The sequence below is a fragment of the Ranitomeya variabilis genome, chromosome 2, assembly GCF_051348905.1.
Source record: "Ranitomeya variabilis isolate aRanVar5 chromosome 2, aRanVar5.hap1, whole genome shotgun sequence".
NCBI classification, from domain to species: domain Eukaryota; kingdom Metazoa; phylum Chordata; class Amphibia; order Anura; family Dendrobatidae; genus Ranitomeya; species Ranitomeya variabilis.
This window is the reverse complement of record NC_135233.1, coordinates 783,227,735-783,255,509: the sequence shown is the minus strand read 5'-3', so window position 1 is coordinate 783,255,509 and position 27,775 is coordinate 783,227,735. Positions and strand designations below refer to the sequence as shown.

The 27,775-nt window shown below is 41.7% G+C and overlaps 1 protein-coding gene across 1 annotated transcript in view; it reads right to left on the bottom strand.

Annotated features, from left to right (window-relative positions):
• Nucleotides 1–230: 230 nt before the first annotated feature.
• The window catches only part of ME1 (malic enzyme 1), a 444,597-nt gene continuing 417,052 nt past the window's right edge, over nucleotides 231–27,775 (bottom strand). Inside the window, exons 8-14 of the mRNA XM_077289802.1 lie at nucleotides 26,993–27,090; nucleotides 24,851–24,964; nucleotides 13,994–14,099; nucleotides 13,769–13,911; nucleotides 11,211–11,384; nucleotides 2,954–3,052; nucleotides 231–517 (exon numbers count right to left, since the gene is read on the bottom strand). Coding sequence (XP_077145917.1) covers nucleotides 359–517; nucleotides 2,954–3,052; nucleotides 11,211–11,384; nucleotides 13,769–13,911; nucleotides 13,994–14,099; nucleotides 24,851–24,964; nucleotides 26,993–27,090 — 893 coding nt within the window. The 3' untranslated portion in view covers nucleotides 231–358. The remainder of the gene's footprint in view (nucleotides 518–2,953; nucleotides 3,053–11,210; nucleotides 11,385–13,768; nucleotides 13,912–13,993; nucleotides 14,100–24,850; nucleotides 24,965–26,992; nucleotides 27,091–27,775) is intronic.

Genomic DNA, 27,775 nt, shown 5'->3' with positions numbered 1-27,775 from the left:
TCTCTAAAAGGCCTAAAGTTAAAGATGATACATTTCATTTATATTTCAGGCAAAAAAATATATAGATATAGTAATTTTTTTCCTTTTAAAAATTGCAAAACTTGTAAGTTTAGCTTCCTACCTTAGCAACATTTCAGTAGCCGGATTATTTCTGCCTTCTATCAATGTTAGTGCAGATAAATCTTGATTTACATTCTAAACAATAAATCAATTTCAGAGTGGCCTCAATCTCTACGTTACATATTTATTTGAAGTGTGATTTATAAAATGTAGTATTAAGTCAATACAAAAAGTGTTACACAACAGCATTTCTTATTGTTTCATGGAGAAACATCAATCTGACTCCTTTCCTTTGAGCCTAAGTCTGAACTTTCATTGCCTCTTCGGGCCAGGAGTAGGAATCCACTACAAACTGGTCATAGTCCGTGGTGTACATCTGGGAACGGACAAACGCCTCCTTATCCTCGGGCTCCGGGAAGACAGATGCTGTATTATCCTTGTAGGCATTCTCCACAATCTGGAAATACATCGGATTATAAACTTTCACAATAACATCCATCATAACCACAAATGATCTCTGACTGCTGCCATGAATTCATCAATCACATAGTGCCAGATCAAGCATCCCGCGGCGTAGAGTATACTCGCACATCACACCCGCTACATTTATCAAGAAGGTTTATTGGAAAATGCTCCATTCTTCGGCATGTGGTCTGCAAGGTCAATGCCACCTCTATACACCTTACTGGTGCACACTCCTATTATTCTCAATGGAGTTACTTAAAGGGGTTGTCCACTAGTTGGACATCTCCTTCTTTAATGCTATATTCCCCAGAGTAAAATTTAAATAACAGATACTCACCTCTTAAACCAGCACCATACTGGACATCCAGGGGAAGCATGAGAACTGCAGCCCATCAGTGGCCGCTGATTAGTCACAGTGCTCACATGGCATAACAATATCACGTGAGCCTTTGAAGACCCTGGATGTGTTCCATCACTGGAACAGTGCCGGAGTGGGAGGTGGGCATCTCTTATTTTTATCTTTCAACAACTCTATAAGGCCTTATTGACAGCATGGTGGCTCAGTAGTTAGCACTGTTGCTTTGCAGCTCTGGGGTCCTGGGTTCAAATCCCACCAAGGACAACATCTGCAAGGAGTTTGTATGATCTCCCCATGTTTGCGTGGGTTTCCTCTGGTTACTCCGGTTTCCTCCCACATTCCAAAGACATACTGATAGGGAATTTAGATTGTGAGCTCTAATGGAGACAGTGATAATAATTTCTGTATACTGCTGCAGAATATGATGGCGCTATATATGTAAGCATAATAATTAATACATTAATATTTTTGTCAGTATTTATAAGCAAAAATCTCAAAGCAAGTGTGTCCCTGTCCTGATTTTGGCTTACAAATACTGCTGCAATTTACTGATATGTAAATTCAGGTGTGGAAGTAAAGCTTAGTAGACATAATATCCAAACCCCATTTAGTATACCTGTGCCAAAATTAGGACCCCATAGGATTTTATAGTGCTAAAAGTGCATACATGTAAATTACTCTGGAGTTTTAGGTGTAACACAGACATACAAATGCATTTTCACATGAGACAGCTCACAATCCACAAACATTGGGGCAGATTTACTAAAATGATATGAAAATTAGATATCTTGGAATTAAAGTAGATGCATCAGATTTACCACAGTAGCTCATGCTGGATAACACATTTGGCACATGGTTAGACTATGATGTCCAACTTTAAACCACCTCATCTGCACTAACTTCAGAGGAGACTTTTAGTAGCAAACTTTTGGCGCAATTCAGCGCATCTTAAGCCAAGCCCCCTTTCTGTAAAAGCCACTCCCTTCTTGTCAATTAAAGTGTTCCTATCACCAGACGCCTCAATCTTTTGGGTTGTGCGATCCTGGAGTGCAGAGCAAGATCCCACAACCCTAAGCTTACCATCTTGCAATGAAAGAGTGAAATCTTGTTCTTTGCACTGACCGAGCACCGGCACATACTTTACTAAGCCGCTATTGAATGATGTCACCATTCGGTAACATCTTATTATAGGACATGGCTGCACTGGGTTGGTGCAAAGAGATCTTTCTTTCACCGTGAAAGCAGCTGTGGAAGTTTGTGGATCCTGATCTGCGCACCGAGATCTTACAAACAAGAAGTTTGGCCTTCATAACCCATAAGTTTGCCTTCAATGTTTTTGGGGTGCATTTGTTTATTTATGAGCACTTTTGTTAATAGGTGATATAAAGAAAAATCACCAGTCTGGGGCTGCCCACTCTTTAATTAAGCAAAAGGGCAGCATAAAACTGCTGAAAAATATTCTTTAAAGGGGTATTCCAATTTCAAATATCCTATCCCAATATGTAGTAGGTGTAATAACAATAATATCAGCAAACACCTCCAATTAGAAATGTATAGTTTTTCTGATTTGCTATGTCACTTTCCTCATGTGCAGACATTGCAGGACCTTAGGTAACCATGGTTATGACCTATATCAGTGGTCGTAACCATGGATACCTAAGGTCCTGCAATGCCTGCACATGAGGGAAGAGACAAAGAGAATCAGAAAAACTATACTACATTTCTAATTGGAGGTATTTGCTAATATTACTATTATTATAGGATCTTGGAGATGATAATTCTCCTTTAAGGCAAAAAACATGTGAAAACTTAATAGATATGGTGCTCGGCACCACTAGAGCATTTTGTATTTTAAAATGAAATAATTCAGTGTTCATATCAGATAAAAAGTTCACATGAAAAAATTCAGTGGTAATATTAACTAAAAAACTTTGTGGGTACCAATGTTTTAACTAAATGCTTAGCTAAAAATGACAAGCATGTGAATGGATCCTGATTCTACAGATGTTCTAATAAATTCTGGTAGAAATATTAATCTCTTTACTACCCTGCACCATTACTGTCGCTTACCTTAACAGCTATTTTCACCGAGACTTCTTGTATTGTCTGTAGAGGTGGGTAGAGACGTCCTTCTTCCAAATGTTTATCAGAAACTTCTTTAGCTATGACCTTTGTGCAAAAAGATAACATGAAACCGTTACATTATTCAGTGGATCCTTACATTTCTCTATTGATTTGTAATAGATATTCAGAATCTGCATAAAATGTATAATTAGCATTGATTACATTATTTACCTCTAGAAATAACTATTACAACCTGCAAAGTCACTAAATGTATTCACTATGATTTAGTCAAGCAACTAAAAATACTAAATGCCAGAGCACAGCAAAGAGTAATATGATGTGCAGGCTAGTCCTACAAGACTCCTGACAAAGAAGCGAAACGTGCGTTGAGGTGGATGTGCAGCCTGCCCTGCTCTAGTCCTTCAATGTCCACAGATGATTACTCTGGGATGTAGTGCAATATTTGATATCCACCAGTTTACCATTTGGTGGATACTTTTGGTACTGTGCTGTTGGATTTCTTGCACTACGGTAATTTATTGTATCAATTAGAAAACTTGTGAATCCCATAGTAATGCATATATTATATGACTAGGGCTACATGGGAGGCTTCTTGTATTGTTTTTTAAGGGGATTCTTTGTATTATCTTGTGGTGTTTTCTAAGTATATGTATTTCAATTATGAATTGTTTTAAATAGATAAATCAATAAAGAGTTTACTTTTTTTGTGGTTAATATTATTGGGGTTGATTTGTAGGTTATGTACTTTATTAATTCTGATTTTTGGGCTGTGTTGGTGAATTCAAGACCATGTCACATTAAAGGGAACCTGTCATGGGATTTTATCTTTCAAATGAATGGATTTATGCACAGGCACTTTCATGCTGATTAAATCCATACCTTGATTGTAGAAATCCGTTTAGCTTTTTCTGAGAAATCCAGCTTAAAAATGTTATGCAAATGAGCCATAGGTGCTTAGGGTGGGACACTATACTTGCAGTTCTCCTGCCCTCTCTCTCTATTTCCCCCTGCCTTTTGTGTCTGACTTACAGGGCACTCTTGTTTCAGTGACTTGTCTCCACTTTCCGAGAACTTCTGCCATCAGTTTCTGAGGAGGTGCATACGCAGTAAGGTCCTTACAACATTGATAGACCCAGTATTTTATTTTCATCTGTCCACGTGCCGCCCCCATCTGGGGAGACGAGTGGTGCAGGAATGAGCAGCAGTGAAGAGGTGATGGCGTCAAGTCAGAGGAGGTAACTGAATCAAGAGAGACCTGTCAATAAGGCTGCGTGTCCACGTTCAGGATGGCCGGCGGTATCGCCGGAGCGGCGAAGCCGCTCAGCGCTAAGCCCCGCCCCCTTCAGGGACGCGATGATGCCAGATGTGTTAACTGTACACATCCGGGATCATTGACCCCCTCCCATAGGGCCCTGTGTTATGCCTTGCGGGGACGCTGCGTCCCCGCAAGGTGTACGGACATGCTGCGATCTGAAAAGACGCGCAGCATGTCCGGAGTCGCAGGCCCGCCGCGTGCGGGTTTCCACGCATAGTGGACACGGGATTTCAAAAAATCCCCTCCACTATGCTGGAACATCTGGACGCTGCGGGTTTGACGCTGCAGCTCTGCGCAGCGTCAAACAAGCAGCGTTTACTGACCGTGGACACACACCCTTAGACTCAAGAGGAAGGAATAGGGAGGGCAGGAGAGCTGCAAGTGCACAGTCTCACCCCAAAGCACTTGCAGCTCTTTTGCACATGATTTCAATGATGGATTTCTCAGAGACTTCAAGAGGGATGTCTAAAATCAAGATATGGATTTAATCAGCATGATGGCGTCTGAACATGCATGTTATTAGCTTAAGGTATATATATAATCCTCAGGACACGTTCCGTTAAAATATTTTGGTTGTTTCCTTTTATAGAGTTTGCAGGGTGTGCTCTAAAAGGAACAGAAAAGGGAAAACAAAATAATAAGTAGAAAAAAACACGAGAGTAGAATTCAGACTGTCACTTTTGGTATCATGCAGAAACCAGCAGTACTGATGGAAGCTTACTATAAGAAATCCATGTAAAGAGTTTTCTGTGGACAGTTTAGCCTACTATTCCTATGGAGTATAAAAAATCTTCCATGCAGAAAAGTTTTCTGTTGCGCTCTTTACATGTGTTCTAGACTTTGGATATGCAAATAGCCTCTTCAGAGAGGAAGAGAACTAGAACTCTAGTGCCACCTATTGGAAGTAGCAATCCTAAAAAAAAAGTTGACCCTTTAACGAGCCTTGTCACATGACATAGGATAATAGCCAAACCAGAATCTCAATTGACAGACACTGTGTTTTCGGGGTACTGCCCCCTCGTCAGTGCAAAGTGGAGATCTGGTGTGGCTGAGTGAGAGGCGTCTGACCGGGATCCAAGAAGTATCGTTTCTCCTTGAGGAGATTGACATGCTAAGAATCCAATATGCGGCACTAGAGATCTAGTCCTCTTCCTCTCTGAAGAGGCAATTTGCATATTTTCCAGAGGAGCATTGCGGCTTTAAGTCTCCTCATCTCGGCATGCTTAGCATGTCAATCTCCGCAAGGAGAAACGATCTATCTAAGACTTTGGATATAGAATTTTTGTCCTATTCATTTCTTGTTGTGGAACATTTATAGGCCATGTGTCATTCAGTACTATGTGGTCTTATTTCTTGAAAGTAATAGAATAAGTAAGCTTAGTGCCCGCTGCCAGGTGCCCGCGTGGCACAGTGTTTCCCGTCTAATAAGTACATAACTTAATGCAAATCCAATTCTGTTCCATGTTATACTTTGGAAATTAAATTGGTTTGAAATTTTCTGGGAAGAGAAAAAAACCAAATGACATGGAAGGAAACATACTGGTACTTGGAGCTATGTTACTGCTGTAAAAAAAGCAGTTTATTAGAAAAACGGCATTTTTTAGGAAATATGTATTATTACATAATATTGTATTGCTGATTAAATAGCCATATTCCACATAATGGGGGCTTACTGGCACACGTGATCAAGCTTTTCACACATGATAAAGCAGCACTCAGTATTATTTTCTTCGAGTATCAATGTGACAGTGTCTTTTATTCTTCCTCTAATAGAACTCATTATTTGTAAATGAAGATTGTATCATGTATCCAGTAAGACTTCATGCGCAATCATGCTTTCCCACCTCTTCAGCCTCCCGACCATTACCGTAACAGTCCATTTATTGTCAGCAAGAAAGCGCTGATTCAGGTGTTCATTTTCCATAGCCAAATAACACAGAGCGTAACTTTGATTTGCGTTGATAAATGTAAGGTATTTCAAGCTGTAATACCTACTAATTGCAGACAATTTGACTGTGATGACAAGCAGTGCTGCCTGTTTTTATGAGCTTTATCAAGCAGAACAAAAAAAATGTCAAGGATTTTACGAACTAATGAAATAGTTTTGGCAATGCCGCTGGATGCCCAACTAGTTTCACAGATAATCCCATTAAAAATGTCTTCTGGAGAAAACTATGCTGTATGGAAGCCAAGATGTGCACGTGCTGCCTATCATTAGCTGGAAGCACAAAGCACTAAGAAAATGAAGTTCAAAGTCACCATAAAATCTTGAATGGGCTCCTAGATGTGTGGACAGATTCCTCTCCTTATTAAAATTTCATTATTAAAACTGGAAGAAATGCTGAAGATTGAACATTAGTTCAATAGAATGGAACACAATGCGCCGTACTGATTGTTCCTGGCAACTTTCATGATTGTTCATCCCATTAGATTATACGAGACTCCTTAGACATTGATCCATGCAAAGATGACATTCCCAAACTTTTCTCTATATCCCGAGCCATCGTCTTTGCCACAGCAAGTCAAGAGCTTCTTAACTAATGGTATAAAGCAAATCACTGTCATGTTCTACAATGGTCATTTGTGAGAGACCACTATCGTGGTATAATCAGAAGAAAGAGACATCCTCCTGAATAATGCCACCAGATGGCCTGCAAACATTTAGACAGTCTAATCTTCAGCTGGATGCAGTTCTTTACACCAGACTGTAAACCAAGCATGCACGTCAACCTGACATTCCTGTCTGGCAGTGGTGTGTCAGAAAGCACTGCAGTAATAAATAAGGCTTTTTTTCACTCTTTATAGGGTGTATTGGTAATTCCTTAGAATTGACATAGGTTCTTCATAAATACAGAAAATTATGAGACTTTCAGCAGGATGCAGCTAATCCTAACTGATGGCATGAGTGTAAAGCCCCTTTAATGCTTATTACTTTCATCCCTTGCTTGATGTTTTAATTGTAATTGCAGGGGGCAGACAATGATCTTCCAATTCTGCTGTGTGCTCCCTCTTTTCGCAGCCTACCACGGACCTCCACTCTTCTCTCAAAGAACTGTCTCCTCTCTGCAGGCACCATCACTACCCAAGTTCGTTTCATCACAAGTGTTGGTGCGGCAACATAATCAGGAGCTTACTGCGCATGCCTTCTCATGAGACGAACAAAAGCAATGATGGCGCCTGCAAAGAGCCTCGGGCAGGGAAAGACAGCTCACTGAGAGAAGAGTGACATGTCAATCAAAGATTGGAGACTAGTTGAGGACGGTGAAAAGGAAGAAAGTACAGTAGAGCTGGAAGTGCAGTGCCCGTGGTGGTGCCCCAACGTAATCAGGAGCTTACTGCGCATGCCCTGTCCCTTCTCATGAGATGAACAAAAGCAATGATGGCACCTGCAAAGAGCCTCTGGCAGGGGAAGACAGCTCACTGAGAGAATAGTGACCTGTAAGGCAAAGACTGGATACTAGTGGAGGGCGGTGAAAAGAAAGAAAGTACAGCAGAGCTAGAAGTGGTGGCGCTGCACTTGCACTTAATACATCAAGGACTGATTTTTCAAAGATGTCCCATTGAAATGCTAACAAGGTATTAATGTAATCAGCATTAAAGAGGATTTATGCTCATGCCTTTATTTAGGACTTGCTTGCTTTCTGAAATTACACTACAACTGTAGTTACTTCACATGAAAAAAATTGTCAGCATTCCAAGAGCTATCTTTTTTTTTTCCATTCAATGTAAACTTATTATGGACTTGTTTTCTGGGTCAAAACCTTCTTGAATAAAACCATAAAATCATTTTGAAGTAAAAGTAAATTGTTAACATTTATTATTTTTTGATGGGGGATTGGAAAGAAAAACATTTTTATTTAAGTGGTGAAAAAATCCAAAGTTTGTAAAAAAAATAAAATAAAAATGGAGCCATTTTCTGAGACCCATAGCATCTCAATTTTTCGGGATCTCGGACTGGCTGAGGACTTATGTTTTGAGCACCGAGCTGCCGTTTTTATGGATACCATTTTGGGGTAGATATGATCTTTTGATCGCCTGTTATTGCATTTTATTGCACTGTTGTGGCGACCAAAAAACATAATTCTGGAGTTTTGATTTTTGTTTTCTTGTTGCGCCATTTACCGATTGGAATAATTCTTTTTAGATTTTGAAAGACCGGGAGTTTCTGGACACAGCACTACCAAATGTGTATTTTTTTTAATTGTTTTATTTTGAATGGGGCAAAAGTATTGCTTGCGGCACCAGGAAGTGACGGGGAGTTCCCAGTGAACTGCGCCTCCATGATGGTACCAGAGGGTCATGCAACTTCTTGTGCTCGTGTTCACATGTGTTGTTACTCTATCTAAGTGCCGACAAATGATATCGGGGCAATGGGCTATATAAGAGAGTTTTTAGGGGACTTTTTCACTCTATCTCTGCCCCCTGAGGAAGCTGACGCGAAACGCAAGTTGGGGCACATGTGGTACTGCGGACATGGACACCGGTAAGCGCCATCAATCGTAGCATTCATTTCACAAAAAACATCAAAAAACAAGGACCCCTAAAATATAACTTTTAATTAAATAAACATGGATATTTTTTCCATGATAGGGAATAATAGGGACATCAGGGAGAGCCATCGAGGAGTGGGGGCGCCATACCGCAGAAACTAAGGGTGCCCACCTCCACTGTCAGGCAGAGTTCAGTATAGTGACCTAATAGGGTTTACTAGAATACATTGTATTTTGCATTTCTCTCATTTGTCCTTTGTCTAGGACCCTCTCTATATTGATATTGCTTTTTTTCTAGCATTCATTTCACCATTGCTGGGGATACTACCCTGATCACTATTTATTTGAATATTTGAACTTTGAATTATTTCCCCTGTATAGTGTCATGAATATGCCGTTACACCTATGTTTCTCCAATCAGTTGCACTGTCACTATATTTATTTGAATAATCAGGCTCTTTTTCGATGACACTACACTGTGGTGCACCTGTGATTTGTAATTAATAGCTCTGTCATTGATACAACTCTGCTACGGATGTATTGTCTTGTATACTATGTAATATTGATTAAAAGTAAAGATATATATTTTTTCATAATTCTTTAGTGGTCTATATGCTCTATATTTTTCTGATTTCATAGTTCTCCATACAGTATAACAGGGTCCCATATTGCCATCCATGCTGTATAATGGCCTCAAATAGTGCTCCATACAGTATAATGGCCTCACATAGTGCTCCATACAGTATAGTGGCCCCACATAGTCTTCCGTACAGTTTAATGGTCCCCACATAGTGCTCTATAAAGTATAATAAGCCCCCCATTAAAACAAAATACTCACCTCTGCCCGTTCCCCTGCTCCTCCAGTCTGTTTATCATGTCTTCAGATCCTCTGTAGATCTTGGTACAGCGGGCATGTTGTAATGAATAATGATGTTATCGTGCACACTGCGCTGAGATGTCAGACGCAGAGGGGGAATGATGGGAGAAAGCATAGTTGAAAGTGTGATGCCAGGCAGGGCATCTGCTCGACGTTGCGGGCCAAATATACTGACCCTGCGCTTATTACACTTTTTTTTTAATCTTTCACAGGATGCAGCCAGCCCCTTTAGTGTTGGTTGGGGGAATTTGCAGTAGATGCCCCTGCAGTGTGAACTTCCACAGTGCTGGATAGTCCACCTAATCTAATAATATTGGCCAAACACTGTGCTTTACAAACCTTCTGTCATGTCGGACGCTGTTCAGACCAGGTCGTTCGACAGACAGCGGTAATTCCGCTTTTGTCCACTATGCTCTCATTGGCGTCGGCTAGATTTTATCTAGCTGGTCCGGGGTTAATTTAGCTGGTGCTCAGATTGGAAGCTGGGCCATGCCCACTGCCTTTAAATAGTTCTCCTGAACATTGGGCGTCGCCGATTATAGCTTCTGTCTTGTGCGTGGTTATCTCGGTCTGGAGTGGTGAGCTAGTAGTTGGAGTATCGTTGCTGGTGGTGTATTTCCCTTTGTCTTATTTTCTCCTTCCCATATTTGTATTTGTTTTGCCCTTTGCACTTATAGTGTATTCCTGAGTGACTGCGGCGTGGTGCTTATTTTTCCTTTATCCTTGTCTGTGCTAACTGTGGGTATTGAAGTGTGGTCTCTTCACTGGGTGGTGGGTGGTGGTTTCAGCCTAGGGTTGAAACAGGAGATAGGGCGAGGGTGGAGGCCCAGACATGCACACCATCAGTGTAAACTCTGGGAGAGGGTCAGTCAGGGTTTCCCTAGTCTGAGGGAAATCGCAGGGGCCCGGTTATTAGCTCTTTCCTACCTAGGTCTCCCGTGACACCTTCTCAGTGTGCATTTCATATACTAGGCAGCTACCCTCACCATGAATGGTAGGTGTGTGAGTGGTTGTTTCATAAGTGTTTTACACTGTTCCTCCTCCGTATTATTTTGTGGCCTGCTGCATCCTATAGTGCATTAGTATCGTGACCTGGTATACGGCTGCCTTTTTCTGTGATGGATTTTGAATATGTCCTTTACGGGGAATTGAACATAACCTAAGGCTTTACTCCTTCAATTTGACTATCTCTGCAGTTGGACTTCAGAAGCATATGAGGTTATGCTGTATTTCTGGATTAGCTGCGTGCATTTTATTCACAGAAGGGGTTCTATTTTGCATTTTTTACATTCGCCATCTATGTCACTCTCTTGTACGCTCTTGCTGGAGACTTTTCTATATATCTGCAACTGGAATGAGAAATGCTTGATGCTGAACTGGAAAACCTAACATAAGATGTCTCGGCAGGGGAACTATGTAAGCCACTTGCTAGGAAAATTAAAAAAAATAAGAAACTTAATAGTATATAAAAACGTAAATTTTATGATGTGAAATCCAGCTTTAAAAAAAATGCATTACGCTGCCAGTGACCTCTCCTGTCACAGCCCGGGTGTTACTTACCTCAGCAGTAGTCAGAAAGATGTCATCACTAATATGTCTCACTCCACAAGCTACAACTCCAAGAGCAACACCGGGGAACACATAGGAGTTGTTACCCTGTCCAGGGTATAGTGTTCGCCCGTCTGGGAGAGTCACAGGATCAAAGGGACTTCCACTTGCAAAAATGCCACGACCCTGTAGATTTATGAAATGCAAAGATGTATTTAAAATAACAAGCATTATATCATCATAAGGCATATATCCATGTTACTCAGGTGCCAAAAGGTAATTACTGCCCCAAATGTTGGCCTACAATGGAGTCCCCTGTTAGCTTTATTAAAAATCAATAGAAAATTATCACTAATTCTGGAACATTCCACTGGTATTGCCATCTCATTAGAGCTGTGGTTAGTACCTTTTGCCCCAGGAGAGCCTATCCTATATACTACCCTCACCCCGTATCTAAATATATTCGGCACCCGCAAAGTACCGTAACTTCTTGGCGCCACCCCATAAACCCCCACTGCCTGCCCACGCAACAGCAGGGACTAATGCCGTAGCGGTCACCCGCTATTCCCCGACATTGCATATATGTCTGCATGTTGCAGGACGGTCCCGAGCTCTAACGTCGCAACATTGAAAGTTGGTAATATGCCATTAAAAAAAACATTAAAAATATTTGTTTATTTTATTGTTCCATTATGAATGACAAATATGTGTCACTGATGTAAGATTACTGTGGGAATGGTTGATTTCATGCTATGGAAAATTCAAGAGGGGATATCACGTTTAGCAAACCTTTTTCCAAATACCATTCTGGAGCACTGTGAGTTTATAACTGGTCGTGCCTCCTCCATTAATAAGCGGAGCAGTGGCTCCATAAAACCCAGCATGCCATGTATTACACAGGTAGAATACTGATTTCAGTACATGTCATGTAATATGTTATGTTTCCTGCTACCGGGGAACTAGACACAAGCGTCCAGGTTACAGTTTATTACTGGGAAACACAGCTAGAAAAATAGTGTTGCGCTCTGCACCAATCTATCTAAATAATCACAGATCTGCTTTTCTTGTTCTCATCTGAGACACCTACACCTACATTTTGGGAATCTAAGGCTACGTTCACATTTGCGTTGTGCGCCGCAGCGTCGGCGCCGCAATGCACAACGCAAACAAAAATGCAGCAAAGCGCATGCACAATGCTGCGTTTTGCCCCGCATGCGTCCTTTTTTTCATTGATTTTGGACGCAGCAAAAATGCAACTTGCTGCGTCCTCTGCGCCCGGACGCGGGCGCCGCAGGGACGCATGCGGCGCAAAACGCAAGTGCGACGCATGTCCATGCACCCCCATGTTAAATATAGGGGCGCATGACGCATGCGGCGACGCTGCGGCGCCCGACGCTGCGGCGCCGACCGCAAATGTGAACGTAGCCTAACACATTGCTTACTGTGCAACGGAAAGTGGATGGAAGACTTTGGCCCCCATTCATTAATATAGGTGTTCCATACAACAGTCTTAAAGGAGGGCGGGCAGGAATAAGATGCACTGAATACATTGAGAGGCACACGCCCCTTAATGAATTTGACGTAAGTTATCATTGTTATGCGCGTCAGTGCGCTCCGCCGGAAATGTTACTCCAGTCAATGACAAACTGTCATAACATTTTTCAGCAACTCCTCCTGTATAAGGCTCTTTACACCAGTGTTCTCACGTAAACACTTTGAAGCATTGGCCCTATAGTCTACACGCCAGATACCTTTTTAGATATTCCATATTTAGGCTGGTTTCACATTTGCGTTTTTTGCCGCAGCGGTTTTCCGCCAAAAAAATGCATGCTTTTTTTTCCTATGTTTAACATTAAAAACGCATGCATTTTTTTGCATGCGTTTTGCCGCGTTTGACAACGCATGCGTTTTTTCCATGCTTGCGTTTGGTTGCAGAAATGCAACATGTAGTAATTTCTAGAGGCGTTTTTTTGCCGCAAAAAAAGTATTGCTGTCTATGTAAAAGCATGCGTTTTTAAGCACATGCGTTTGTTTGCGTTAAAAACAAATGCGTTTTTATAGAAAAAAACAAGAATACACACTTATAAGCCACCCCCCACCATCAAGGTGATAAAGGGATCCAAACCCTAACCCTACCCCTAACCCTACCCCTAACCCTAGGGATCCTAACCCTACCCCTAACCCTACCCCTAACCCTAGGGATCCTAACCCTACCCCTAACCCTAGCTATTTCTATTTATAGTGGGTTTTCTTGTTGATTTTGATGATTGGCAGCGGTCACACACTTCTCAGCATGCGTTTCAAAAACGCAAACGCAGGAAAAAACGCATGTAAACGCGGCAAAACGCTGCATTTTTTTCTGCATGCAAAAACGCATGCGTCTAAAAAACGCAGCGTTTGCACGCGTTTACATGCGTTTTTTCACCACATGCGTTTGCGTTAAAAACGCTGCGTTTTTAAACGCAAATGTGAAACTAGCCTTAGATATTCCTAAAATAAAATAAAAAATGAAAATAAAAGGAAACATTTTATTGTTCGATTCCATCAGTATCATGCTATTATTGGGGTACCTCAGTCAGCCGGTAGCACTGTTCGGCAGTACACTCCGCTTTGCTTGTTGGATTGCTGAGCGCAAATATTATGGGTCGCTTATTGAACGCTGCCATATCTTTTATGATCTGCTCAGTGAATGCTCCGCCAATTGCTGCAACACCTGAAGTGAAAGATCTCTTATTATGGGCAGAAAATAGACAAGGTAAGATAAGAAATCTATAGATTGATGCTTAGACTTTTACCTATAAGAGCAGTAGGTTTGATTACTTTAACCACATCCTCCAAATTCTTCATTTCAGCATGTGGTTGAGCGAAGCGTTCCTTCTCATGTGTCAGAGAAGATCGTCCCTGTAAAAGGATAGGTGTAAAGAATGAAGGTGAATGCATTGATCTGTAGCTGTGCATAATATTCAGATATTCTATATACAGTTACTGTATATTCCCTGAAATCTCCTCTCTACTATGTGGAGGCCATGCATTGAACTGAAATCAATGGTGCTATTCCCATGTCCATGTTATTTTACGGACCATGTGTCTGCAAAGAAATCAGTCATAGATCAAAATTACCCTTATAAGTCTAGGGGTCCGTGAGAATCACAGACATATGGATGGCATCAATGTGCAGTCTGTGCTCTCTGCCACAAATGGTAAAACTGACACTGATGGATGTAGGCTGAAAAACACTGATGACAGTGGGACGCTTTTTGTTCATATGAAAAATCACTGATGTCTGAATGAGGCCCAAATGAAGTAAATGGGAGAAATTGTGTGTCAGCCTTCATTCTCCTTTACTTCTGTGGGAGTGACTGTCCTAAAGCGCAAGTTCTGCAAATCTTCATGCTGTATAAGGATTAAATTAAAGGCAGATCTTGAAACTCCAGGGTCCTCCTGGGGGTTTAACAGGTTACCCACCGATCATGTTCTGCTTTTAATACTGGTATCTTTTTATGTGGTAAAGAGACTTTTGGGTCCCCTCAGAAACATGGGCCTACTAACTCTGTAACCTTATAACTACACCCTTCATATTCCTCATGAGCCCTGACCAAGGAGGCTACTTCTCCTTGATCAGGCGTCATCTGGAATAATGTGTCCAGTTAGGGGCACCATATTTTAAGAAAGACATTGAAAAACTGGAGCAAGTTCAGTGAAGAGCTACAAGGATGGTGAGCGGACTGCAAGGTACCGTATGTCCTGCGAGGAAAGGTTAAAGGATCTGGGAATGTTTAGCTTGCACAAAAAAAGGCTAAGAGGAGATTAATAGCTGTCTCCAAATATCTGAAGGGATGTCACAGTATTGAGGGATCATCCCTATTCTCATTTACGCATAGAAACACGTGAAGCAATGGGATGAAACTGAAAGGAGAATATACAGATTAGATATTAGAAAAAACCTTTTTGACAGTGAGGGATCAATGAGTGGAACAGGCTGCCACAAGGGGTGGTGACTTCTCCTTCAATGGAGGTCTTCAAACAGAGGTTGGACAGACATCTGGTTTAGTGAATCCTGCACTGCATTGAGCAGGGTGATGGACATGATGACCCTTGAGGTCCCTTCTAACACTTACATTCTATGATTCTGTGATATTCTACAAGATACGGGTCTGAATAGTAAATACTAACACATTCATACAATCTATGCCTTCCAATATGCTAGTCTTTTGTGCCGATCTAAAAAATGTAGTAAAGTCGTAGAGAAAATAAGAAAATTAATTTTTTGTATGTGTACTTGTATTGTACTCAACAAAATCCACTCCCTGAAACTGTTTATATGGTCATGTATTAAATTCACATGCACTGAAGTATTATGGGTGTGACCGGAGCACCTCAGAGTCTCTGCCTCCCCAACTACCTTCTCTGCCCAGCCTCACCTTCCTCTGCCTTGTCTCTGTCTGTCAGTCAAGCAGAAGGTGGCACTAGCCGAATAATAGGACCTGGGAGGCAGAGACTTGGGAAGTGCTCTGATCACGCCCAATGAACGTAAGCCTCGTTTGCAGATTAACTAAAACAGCAATTTTGTCGTCAGGGAAGAACAGATTGAATAAATAAAAGTATGGATAATACTATCTTTCACGGAGCAATATGACGATATTAACAGTTTGGGTTGGTGGATTGTTCTGACAGATTCCCTTCAGGAAACTGTTTTCCACATTCTGTGAATCCTGCCATAAATGTTCCAGTAGATGGTGCTATGGCCTGACGACAAATTGTGGCACAGCTTTCAACCTATACATTATGGCTGTAGTTGGAAAGTATCTGCTATTGTAAGCAAAATTCTATATACCGTACTAATTTTAGGAATTTCACCAGAGGTCACTACTGGTCAGAGCCACATAAATCATAGTATACAGTATGTTATCTTGGGCTCTAATGCTAAAATGCTAATTACAATAACTGATGATGTGGCAAATATACAGTTTATACTGTTATACACATGCAGGATTGAAAAACACAGACACACAGCCACCTGGCACACAACGGACAGATAGTGTGCTGTTGTCACCCCATGGCTGGAACTTGTGAGCCCAACCTTGTATTTGCATTATTCGAATAGGGTTTCATCATGGGTATTCCTCTTACTGGACTTCTGATAAGCAACATGTTCCGTATCTGTTCAATATTTTCTCTATTAAGCGGAAATAAAGACCAATAAAAGGATTTCGTGAGTGCTGCAGATATTTGCTATTGCATATAAAAAATCTTGGATATTTGCTGTTGCCATAGAGTAACAATGGATGGTTATCCAGAAGTGCCCAACAAGTTGGCTGCATTGTCAACATGATGGACTAGCGGCAGTTCAACTTTCTACCTTTTGGGAATTATTAGCGCTTTTATATTGCTTTATTTTCAAAGAATTAACTAATTTCTCAAGCTTGGATGTTTGTAAGTAATGAAGCCGTTGAAACTAGTCAGTAGTTAAATTTCAGTATAAAGACAGACTGTAACTACTCCATCCACAAGTTATCGATGTCATAGATGTCCATAATAAGTCGGCAAGAGAAGCCTTCACCTACTAATAGTTGCGATCCTATCAGGCTGTAATACAGGCAGTGCATTGTATTTTATATTATTTATATTAGTCCAGCTTTGGACTATCCAATGCCAAGAACAACGCTAAGTAGATCATAAAGTTATCATTGTTGGCACAGCAAAGTTCTAAATTTCGCTAGCCAATGGAAAACTGAATGGATTCTCCATACAAGTAGTAGGTGGGTGGCAGTAATGGATTGCTGGCAATATCCAGCACTTATTGCCTTCAGGAACTAATTATGAAGTTTCCAGAATTCAACTGTTATAAGATATAGTGATCTAAGCATTGAATATTGGACAAGGAAAATATTCTACTCCTGGGGCAGGGGAATATCATGCAGTTTGTCATAAAATATATGAGAATCTAAATTACAAGAGTCTTAATGAGCACAGAGCTGGAAATTTATGAAGGTCTAGGAAATTGTGCAATGGCACCTAAAATCCAAACAAGGAGGTTAATAGTGTGAGACTTTGAAAAGGATGAAAGGTTCACACTTCAAGGTGGCGTTTTGTATTTTAAGTGTAAAAACCTTAAATCTGCGATCTACCTGATTACCCTAGTGTGTGCTCACTGTGCCGTCCATGCAGTGCGCTGTGGGATTCTTCAGAAAAGCATCATCGCTGCCTGTGTGCATATTTGGCACTAGGATCCTTGTGTCCAGCATGAATTGTTGCCTATAGCAAGGATCTCTGAAATATGGAAATTTAGGTGGGACAGACAGAGAATATCAGCAAAGTATGTAGCTAGAATTCAGAAGGAATCATCATTTCTTACAGGAACATTCATCAAAATTTACTCCACTTTAGAGAGGTAATTTAAGCCAAAATGTGCTCCATTCCTCCAGTCCCTGACTGTAGTAGCATTTCGGACCTGTGTGTGAATGAGTACCTGTCGGTGTCCACTAAAAACATCAGGTGGAAGTTCCCATCTGAGACTCTGAGTTCTAGGGTGATCGGTCTGTATAGGGTGGTGGCCATTCTCAGCCCTATGAGCTTCCAGTTGGAGTTATCCCCAGTGATGCATTTCCATAACGAGTGCCACAGGTCGTCGCTCAGGAGAATTGTCGCGCCTCAAGAGCCTAAGTTATTAACATCACTGTGGTTCTGTGTTATTTACCTTGAGGATCAGATGACTACGGAGGTGAATGCTAGTGTTTTGATGTGTCCCTGCCATTCATCATTTCCAGACAAGTCTGAACTTAAGGGTCCTGAGGCCCCTCATAGAAAAGAGCTCTGGATCTGCTGGAACTTAAATGTAGCTTTTTTTCCTTTGATCCAGCAAGAGTTAATGTCAGTCTCTTACTGGCAGCTTCTTTAAGGCTGGTCACATGATGTTGGTTGGTAACCACTCCCACCTGCTTTTAAATTATTTAATGACCCATCAGCTGATCTTCATTTATAGAGTTACTTCTATGCAGACCAGCTGGGGCGTGGAGCTCTCCTGTGACAGTGTTATTGCCGCTGTTGGAGTCCTGTTTATCAGGTGCCGTTTACTTTGCTGCTGTGGAGCGTAGCAGCAGATTCTGAGCTAAGTTGTATTCTTTCTGTCAGTCCCTTGTTTGTCTCTTTACCTGTATAATATTTCCTGTAGTTGCAAGGTTAGAGACCTTATCAGACAGTGCACTAGCCAGGGTTAGTAGAGGTGATAGCCAGGGACTAGACATGTGACCATTACAGGGGTAAGGACCCACATAGGGCCTTAGGGGACCTTAGGGACAGGCCCAAGTTGGTGTCAGGAGGTGTTCCATCCCTCTCGCTATAATATTAGGGCCTTCCTTTCCCTTTATTATCCCGTTGTACGTATATGTTGTGTCGTCTGACTGACATACCTGTCTCCTTTTGTGACACATACATAGACATAATTGGGGCCCACAGCAGACGTTCTGATCGGGTCCCCCACATAACAAAAGAAAAAAAAAATATTCTGTGTGGCACAGAAAAGCCCCCATAAAGTTTGATGCCAACAATAGTGCCCACCCAAACACAGTATGATAATAACACAATGAATTTCTTCACAGTACCCTCTACACGCACAATATGATAAACTTAATGTACCCACCCGGCAAAGTAAGGTGACTCAACACAGTTTGATGCCCCAACTGTGACTCCAACACTGCCCTCCACACAATATGATGGCCCCCACACAGCTCTCCATAATAATAGTATAATAGCACTCACACAGTATAATGGACCCAACACTATATAATGGCTCCCACATAGCCATCCAAACAGTATAATGGCCTCCATATAGCCCTCTAAACAGTATAATTGTCCCCACATAGCCCTCTAAACAGTATAATGGCCTGCAAATAGCCCTCCGAACAGTATAATGGCTCCCAAATAGCACTCCAAACCGTACATATTGACCCCCACTTAGCCAACTTAAATGAATGGATGTTCACCGATGTCAATGAACACTTCAGTGAAGAGAGCCAGGACTGATAACTTGTGTAATGGCGATCCCATTTTGAAGGCTCTTCCAACTATTTAAAAGGAGCTGTCCAGACAGATAAGGTGATTAATAGAATCTTGCTGTAAAAATGTACAGTTTCTTGGAATATCCTACAATACAGCTTTTCTTCTATGTATTAAGTCCCAGCTGTGCTACCACACTGCTCTGCAATTACAGCCTTGGTTTGGCACATGGGTGTGGTAGTCAGAGGCCTACACTTAAAATTCCACTGTCAGCTGGAAAAGCTGGGCTGTCAGACGAAGCAAGTCGTTATCTTTTTAGCATAGAAAGAAAATACATCTTTTAGAGAATGTCAATATGAACAGTCGTAAGGTTTGTAAATGAATAATGAAATGTAAAGAATGGATTCTAAGGCCAAAGTAAGAGGGGAAACATATTGTAAAGTCTTCACTTGTGTATATAATTGGATACGTGGCTGCTGCCAATAGCTGAGCGCAAGGAGACCTTAGCGGATGGCAAGTATTGGGATACAAGCTTCTATTTTTTGCCCTGACAATGTGTGGTCAATTATTTTTAACAAGGCTTTTTTTTTTGCTTTAGAAACTGGACTACCCTATTTCAAGTATATATCATGTTGTTAACCCTTTGTCATTAACAAAGACCTGTAACAAATCCATTTACATGAAGATACGCGAGAGATGCTGTCCTGACACGACCATAACAGGATGAGTGACTCTTGATTTTTTTTTTCAAAATAAACTGTTTTCATTATTTCTATGGATCTGACTGTTTTCGGGTTCTCAACTACTCTTCATGCAAATTGTCTCTTCAGAAAGGAAGAGGACTTGATCCAGAGGTGTATCTAGCCTTTCCTGCACCCGGGGCAAAGGATCAGTTTGGCGCCTCCCCCCCCAAAAAAAAAACCCTCCCCCATTTGAACCTTAACTCTATTGAAACTGTATGGCCAAGGTACATTCCTGAATCTCCATAATGTTAAAATAGATACCAATAAAAGTAAAATTAATTGAGACATCAGTAGGTTAAGTGTTTTTGAATATCCATATTGAATCAGGAGCCCCATATAATCCTGCATAAAGGTTAATAATGGCCCATAAGATGCTCCATAGACACATTTGCCCAATATAGTGCTGCAGAAACGTTATGGCCACATACAGACACTTGCCCCGTTATAGTGCTGCAAAAACCTTATGGCCCCAGAAGATGCTCTATACAGACGCTTGCCCCATATAGTGCTGCACAAACATTATGGCCCTCATATAGTGCTGCACAAATGTTATGGCCCCATAAGATGCCCCATACAGATATTTGCCCCATTTGCTGTTGCTGCGATAAAAAAAAAATCACATACTCACCTCTCCGTCGCTCAGGCCCCCGGCACTTTCAATATTCACCTGCTCGTTCCATTCGCCGCTCCATCTTCCGCCTCCTCTGCAATGACGTTCAGGCAGAGGGCGCGCACTAACTACGTCATCGCGCCCTCTGACCTCAGCGTCACTGCAGAAGACAGAGCGGCGGCTGGAACGAGGAGCAGGTGAATATCGTGCAGCGCAGCGCTCCCCCGTTATACTCACCTGCTCCTGGCGCTGTGCAGTCCCTGCTTCCCCAGCGCTGCTGCTTCTTCCTGTAATGAGCAGTCACCGTTACCGCTCATTACAGTAATGAATATGCGGCTCCAACCCTATGGGAGGTGGAGCCGCATATTCATTACTGTAATGAGCGGTACCATGTGACCGCTCAGTACAGGAAGAAGCCGGGCAGCCAGGGACCTGCAGGGACCGCGCCAGGAGTAGGTGAGTATAATTAGACAGCCCCCGCTCCCTGGCCCTGCCAACCCCCTCCTTGGACCGCCGCATCATCAGGCGGCCCGCTGGCGCCCCCCTGTCAGCTGCGCCCGGGGCACATGCCCCGGCTGCCCCCCCTGGATACACCACTGACATGATCTCTTGTGCCACCAATTGAAAGTCGTAGCAATCCTACAAGTCATTATCGACCCTTTAACGAGCCTTGCAATATGACTTAGGATAAAAGCCAAATCAGAATCTCAATTTGCAGACACGGTGTTTCGGGGTACTGCCGCTCGTCAATACAAAGTATGCAATCTTATTTGGCTGGGTGAGAGGCTTAAGAGTGGAATCTAAGGGGTAAGGTTTCTCCTTGTTGAGAGTGACATGCCAGGTCTGGCACACCAGTATGAGGAGACTGAAACGCCTTGCATGCTCCTCTGGGAAATTACATATCATATTGCAAGGCTCATTAAAGGGTTAATAATGATTTGTAGGATTACTACTTCCAATAGGTAGCAATATGGGGTACTATTGTCTAAAAACCTTTATATTAAGGGACACTATCTATCTGGCACTATTGTTTTCAGAAATTCTGTCAATATTTTTTGAATGGAAATTGTAGGTATCAAAACATTATTTCTCAAGTGCATTATTTGAAGGCACCTTGCTACACAGGAGGTGCACTAATGGGGACAAAAGGAAAGCAATAGACACATTATTATAATTGGCAAGAGCAGCCAGAAATTTGTGTTGTTTGGGAATAAGTGAGAAAAGAAGAGCCTAATGTGACTCTAGACACAAATTGTAGTGGGGAAGTCTACATTGTGGTCTGGGCCAGATAGAAACTACAGAATGTGCACAATAACATGCTCCATTAACAGTATTGAAAGTCAGGTCCGAGTTCAGAACCACTGCACATGCAAGAGAGTTTCCAATGAACACGAAATGCAAGTGCAGACAAGGGAATTTTTGAGGTCTTCAAATGCCCACAAAACATAATATACCACAAGCCTACATGTGAAGTAACATATATAGGTGGTGTATTTTCAGATTTACATTGAAGTGGGACCAGAGGAAACCACAAATTACAAAGCTGGTAATGTCACAGTGTTTAGCTGAAAATATAGTTCTTTATTTCAAACCAATGGACCACAAGTTTATTCTCTGACATTGCTCTTCTTTCAGTCTCATGAGTTTAGAGTAGGAAATTCATTTACAAGATACAAGCGTTGAAATCAGTGTTGTAGAAGTATCATTATCTTAAATTTTATGTATTCAACCATTTGTCAAACATTTATCCACATGGCCCCCAGTATGGTTGGTTTAGAATACTTTTCATCAGGCTGTAGTGTTCTATTCCTTCTATAAAAGCACATTTGGTCTGATTTCCCTTAAGCTCAAACGTAGGAATCTGAGTTGTCTGTTGTCATAGGTCAACCCAAATGTGGCCCATGTGTGAGTTAATACTTAGCTTTGTACAAATAAACCCTTTTATTGGTGCCAACATTTTAGATCACTTTTTTTCAGAATGTACCAATATCTATGGAAGACAAGGAAGACTTGGTGCGTGGCCACTACTCCTAATTACTGAGTTCAGTTGTTTAAGCCACACCCATTACCAACAAGTGTATAAAATCAAGCACACAGCCATGCAAGCTCCATAGGCCAACATTCACATAGTGTGAGTTATACAGAAGAGCTCTGTGATGTTAAATGAAGCTTTGATATAAGACTCTGCTTTCACCTCAGTCTACTCACAAGGAAATAATGAAGAGAAAAAAGCTGCTTAACAGTACAGACAGAAAAAGGACGGATATCATCGGACAATAACTATTGAGTTTTTAGGTTTATGGTCGAATGACTTATGTCTTTTATCAAATAATGTTAACTAAGTACGGTATGTATGTTATCTATTACGTCTGCTGACACATTATCACACCAAATGTGCAACTTCTGCCAAAAGTCAAAACGAGAAAACAAATGCAGAAAATCCCCTTGTCTGATTTTATCAAAACTATGGAAAAGTAAGTGGTGCTAATAAATTTGAAAATAATTTTCAACTAAGACACATGGCTGTGTATATAAAGAGCATGTTAGAGAGGCAGAGTCTCCCAAAAGCAAACATAGTCAGAAGTTTACCAATCTGTGAACAACTGCATAAACATTGTGGAACAATTTTAGAAAAATTACCTGGTGACAGATTCCCTTTAAGACATATGTGAAATCATGATATTTATTAACTGACTAGATGGTAGCCCGATTCTAACGCATCGGGTATTCTAGAATATGTATGTAGTTTATTTATGAAGATTTTAGAATAATACATTGAATACACAGGATTCGGCCGACTGCGTGTGTCGCTGATTGTTCGCGGCCGGCCACGTAGTATATAGCACAGCCACGTAGTATATAACAGCCCACGTAGTAAATAGCACAGCCACGTAGTATATAGCACAGCCACGTAGTATATAGCACAGCCAACGGAGTATATAGCACAGCCCACGGAGTATATAGCACAGCCACGTAGTATATAGCACAGCCCACGGAGTGTAGAACAGCCCACATAGCATATAACACAGCCACATAGTGTAGTATATAACAGCCCACGCACGCAGTATATAACACAGGCCACGTAGTGTATAACACAGGCCACGTAGTGTATAACACAGCCCACGTAGTGTATAACACAGCCCACGTAGTATATAGCACAGCCATGTAGTATATTGCACAGCCCACGTAGTATATTGCACAGCCCATGTAGTATATTGCACAGGCCACGTACTATATTGCACAGGCCACATAGTATATTGCACAGCCCACGTAGTACATTGCACAGCCCACGTAGTACATTGCACAGCCCACGTAGTATATTGAACAGCCCACGCAGTATATTGCACAGCCCACGCAGTATATTGCACAGCCCACGCAGTATATTGCACAGCCCACGCAGTATATTGCCCAGCCCACGTAGTATATTGCACAGGCCACGTAGTATATAGCACAGCCCACGTAGTATATAGCACAGCCCACATAGTATATTGCACAGCCCATGTAGTATATTGCACAGCCCACATAGTATATTGCACAGCCACGTAGTATATTGCACAGCCCACGTAGTATATTGCACAGCCCACATAGTATATTGCACAGCCCACATAGTATATAGCAATGTGGGCATCATATCCCTGTTAAAAAAAAAGAATTAAAATATATAATAGTTATATACTCACCTTCCGTTGGCCCTCGGATCCAGGTGAAGCGGTTACTGACGCTCCTTGGGCTCCGGTCTCAAGAGTGCATTGCGGTTTCGCGAGATGACGACGTAGCGGTCTTGCAAGACCGCTACGTCATCATCTCGCGAGATCGCAATGCATGGTGCGGTCACCGGAGCGTCGCGAGGAGCAGGGAAGGCCTGTTCTGGATCCAAGGGGCCGACGGACGGTGAGTATATAACGATTTTTTATTTTTTTATTATTTTTAACATTAGATCTTTTTACTATTGATACTGCATAGGCAGCATCAATAGTAAAAAGTTGGTCACACAGGGTTAATAGCAGCCTTAACGGAGTGCGTTACACCGCGGCATAACGCGGTCCGTTAGCGCTGCCATTAACCGTGTGTGAGCGCTGACTGCAGGGAGTATGAAGCGGGCGCTGACTGCGGGGAGGATGGAGCGGCCATTTTGCTGCCGGACTGTGCCCGTCGCTGATTGGTCGTGGCTGTTTTGCCGCGACCAATCAGCGACTTGGATTTCCATGACAGACAGAGGCCGCGACCAATGAATATCCGTGACAGACAGAAGGACAGACGGAAGTGACCCTTAGACAATTATATAGTAGATTGAACAATCATACCTTGACTATCAACCCTTTGGAATCCACCATCCATATCTTCTTTATTGCTTCATTTCTTGGCTTCCCTTCTTTCTCCATTGCCATAACTATTAAGTCAGCAATTCCCATAGCAGCCTCAAAATAAAAAAAAAATATGTAGTGTTATTTAAAGTTGCATAATACAAATACACATTATTTTTAGAAGTCTATATTTTCACGGTTAAAAAAGTACAAAATAGTTAGTAGATGTCCAGTCTTTTGATAAAAGTCTGTAGTCACTTTGCAAACTTTTGAATCCGCACATTGTCTGGATTTTCCCTGTGTTGGCTGTGAGAGCCGGTGGTCACTTGCGTATGCGACTTTCATACTTACAGCTGCATTCCAACTAGCATTATTCACTTGTATTGAGTGAGGCTGAACAAGTCTAGTCGGCATATGACTGCATGTATACGAATTGGACAGTTGCAGTCATGTGATTGCTCACAACACTGGAGAATCCTGACAGAAAGTGGTGTGGACACTAAGGATTCAGAAGTCTGAAGTCACAGAGGGTGACTGCAGACTTTAATCAGAACACTGGACAATGCCTTTAATGTGGTTGTTTACTTTTTCTTCATTCTAGCATATGTGTTGGGAACATGATTTTGTGACAATTATTTATGTATAAGTATTACAGGTTCTAATGTAGCCTTCATCGCAGGCTGCACTTCTCCTGTTCTAAAAATGATTGCTGATGAAGAAGCATATGATCAGGCCAAAAGGCCATCTCCTCCAATTAGAATAATGGAGGAGATGGCCTTTTTTCAATTAAAGGAGGTTGATGCACAGGTCTGTTCACATTCTCCTCCATCAGCAGCCATTTTTAAAATGCAATCTGTGAGGAAGTGTGTCAGGAAATGCAGGAGGAGAACCTGTAAGTGCCTCAGAATCATGTCCTCAACACATTAGTGAAGAGTGTTGTCCACTATTTGGGCAGCCCTAGTTTAAATTAAGTAGTCCTCCTTGTACATTAACATATACTACCTCCCACTTTGCGAAGTTGGGGAGCTTCCTGGAGTTAGTGTGTGTGAGCTGGGAGCAGGGACAGGACAGTCGTGTCTAGGGGAATGTTCAAGCAGAGGAGCCCAGCAGTCCAGGGCCTAAGAGCTGACAGTCACAGGGTAGCAGAGGAATATCAGGGCAGCATACAAATGGTAGCAGCTAACTTCGTGGAAACAACTCTTAACGTCTGAGGCCTACGCCTAGTAAGGAATGGACTTCACGTTTGGAGAGGGAAGCAGGCGTGGAACTCTTGAAGCGGGTTAGTCTGACCAGTCAGGAAGCTGTGGCATCGACGGATCCGGTAGATATTCCTGGAGGAGTGGGGACAGTACAGGGACCAGAATGGTGATATTCTGCAAAGAATCTTGTGCTGTTTTGGTGGCTAAATTGGACGAGCTGAGTAAAATTATGTTGAAGATGACCCTGGACTCTGACTATCATTGTGTGGTGTTGAAAGAAAAGGAACCCCGGCAGTGTGGAATGGACCCTGACTTACATGTAAGTGGACTGCAATGTGTTAATGTGATGGAGGGTCAGGGTGTGCCATTACTGCCACCCTCCGCCATGACTATCCCCTGGCCTCCGTTTCAGTGTTATGCCACGTCACCCCTTTAGCCAATCAGCAGCCAGTCTTTGGCTGCCGCGCTCTCACTTCCCAGATGAACTTATACAAGCAGAAGAAGGGCAGCAGCCTATTAGTGGCCGCTGATTGGTTCATGTAGCATAACAATTTCATACAAGAGACCCGCCGTTGACATCGTGGAATGGAGCTGGTGAAGGAGGTGAGTATCTGTCATATTTACAAGGGGGACTACTTCATTTAAAAAGAGATTGTTCAGCTAGTGGACAACCCCTTAAAAAAAAAGAGAGTGACTCTTCAACACTGGTCACCATCTTTATAGTTTATATGGCCACACATTTTATATTTAATAGAATTTCTTTACCCAAGCATCTGAGGGTCGTTATAGAAAACGTCCTGAATTGCAATCTTGGTGAATACGCCACTGAAAACTGCTCTGCTCATAAAGGCTGAGGGAGGTTTTTATTAGTAATTGAGAAGACAGATTATTTGCTTGAAAATAATATTAAGTGCACCACGAAATGGTTGAGAAGTCACTGTACCTCTCCAGCTCCTTGGAACAGAATTGTGTGGTCGGACAATTTGTTCTTTGTTATACGAAGAGCCGCAAGAAGTCCCGCAACCGCAACCGATGCAGTGCCTGCAATGCAATATTCACATATATAACCGGTGTCCTTATAGCTGGTGAGAATACATGCAAAATCATTTCAGAACAGATAAAAATAGGTTCATAAAACTCCAGTTTCAAATATTAGAAAATAGCCATTACTCATATAAGAATAATAATTGTAATAAATATGACGTAGAGTAGCTACCACTGAAAACGTGGGGCGCCACTGCCGCTTTAATGCCAGGCACATAGGTATTCCCACACTTGCATTATTAAATCACTTTATTCTACATTTATTGACCGTTTTCAAAGCAGCTCAATAAAAAGCAATTTTGCAGAGAAATGACAATAATATTATTAAGTGTGAAACCCAGGACAGTTTTGGAAGAATTTACAAGATTTCATGAGTGATACATAATGAATACCGTATTTGTCCTTTCACTAATCTGCCAGGATATTTTCACAGCCGTAGATCCAGACTTAAACATCTGCAACTTATGTTCTGTACATTGTATTATTTTAATGTGTATGTTTAATGTATTGTATGAAAATAACAAAAAAAAAATGAATAAATAAAAAACCACAATGCAGACATGGAGGGACAGTTGTAATATTTTATAGCTGCTTATTAATAACACTTGCCCCTAAAACATATAGCACAAGATGTTAGGACACTGCTTTCCAGATATCCTACCACTGCTCTTTTCACTTTCTT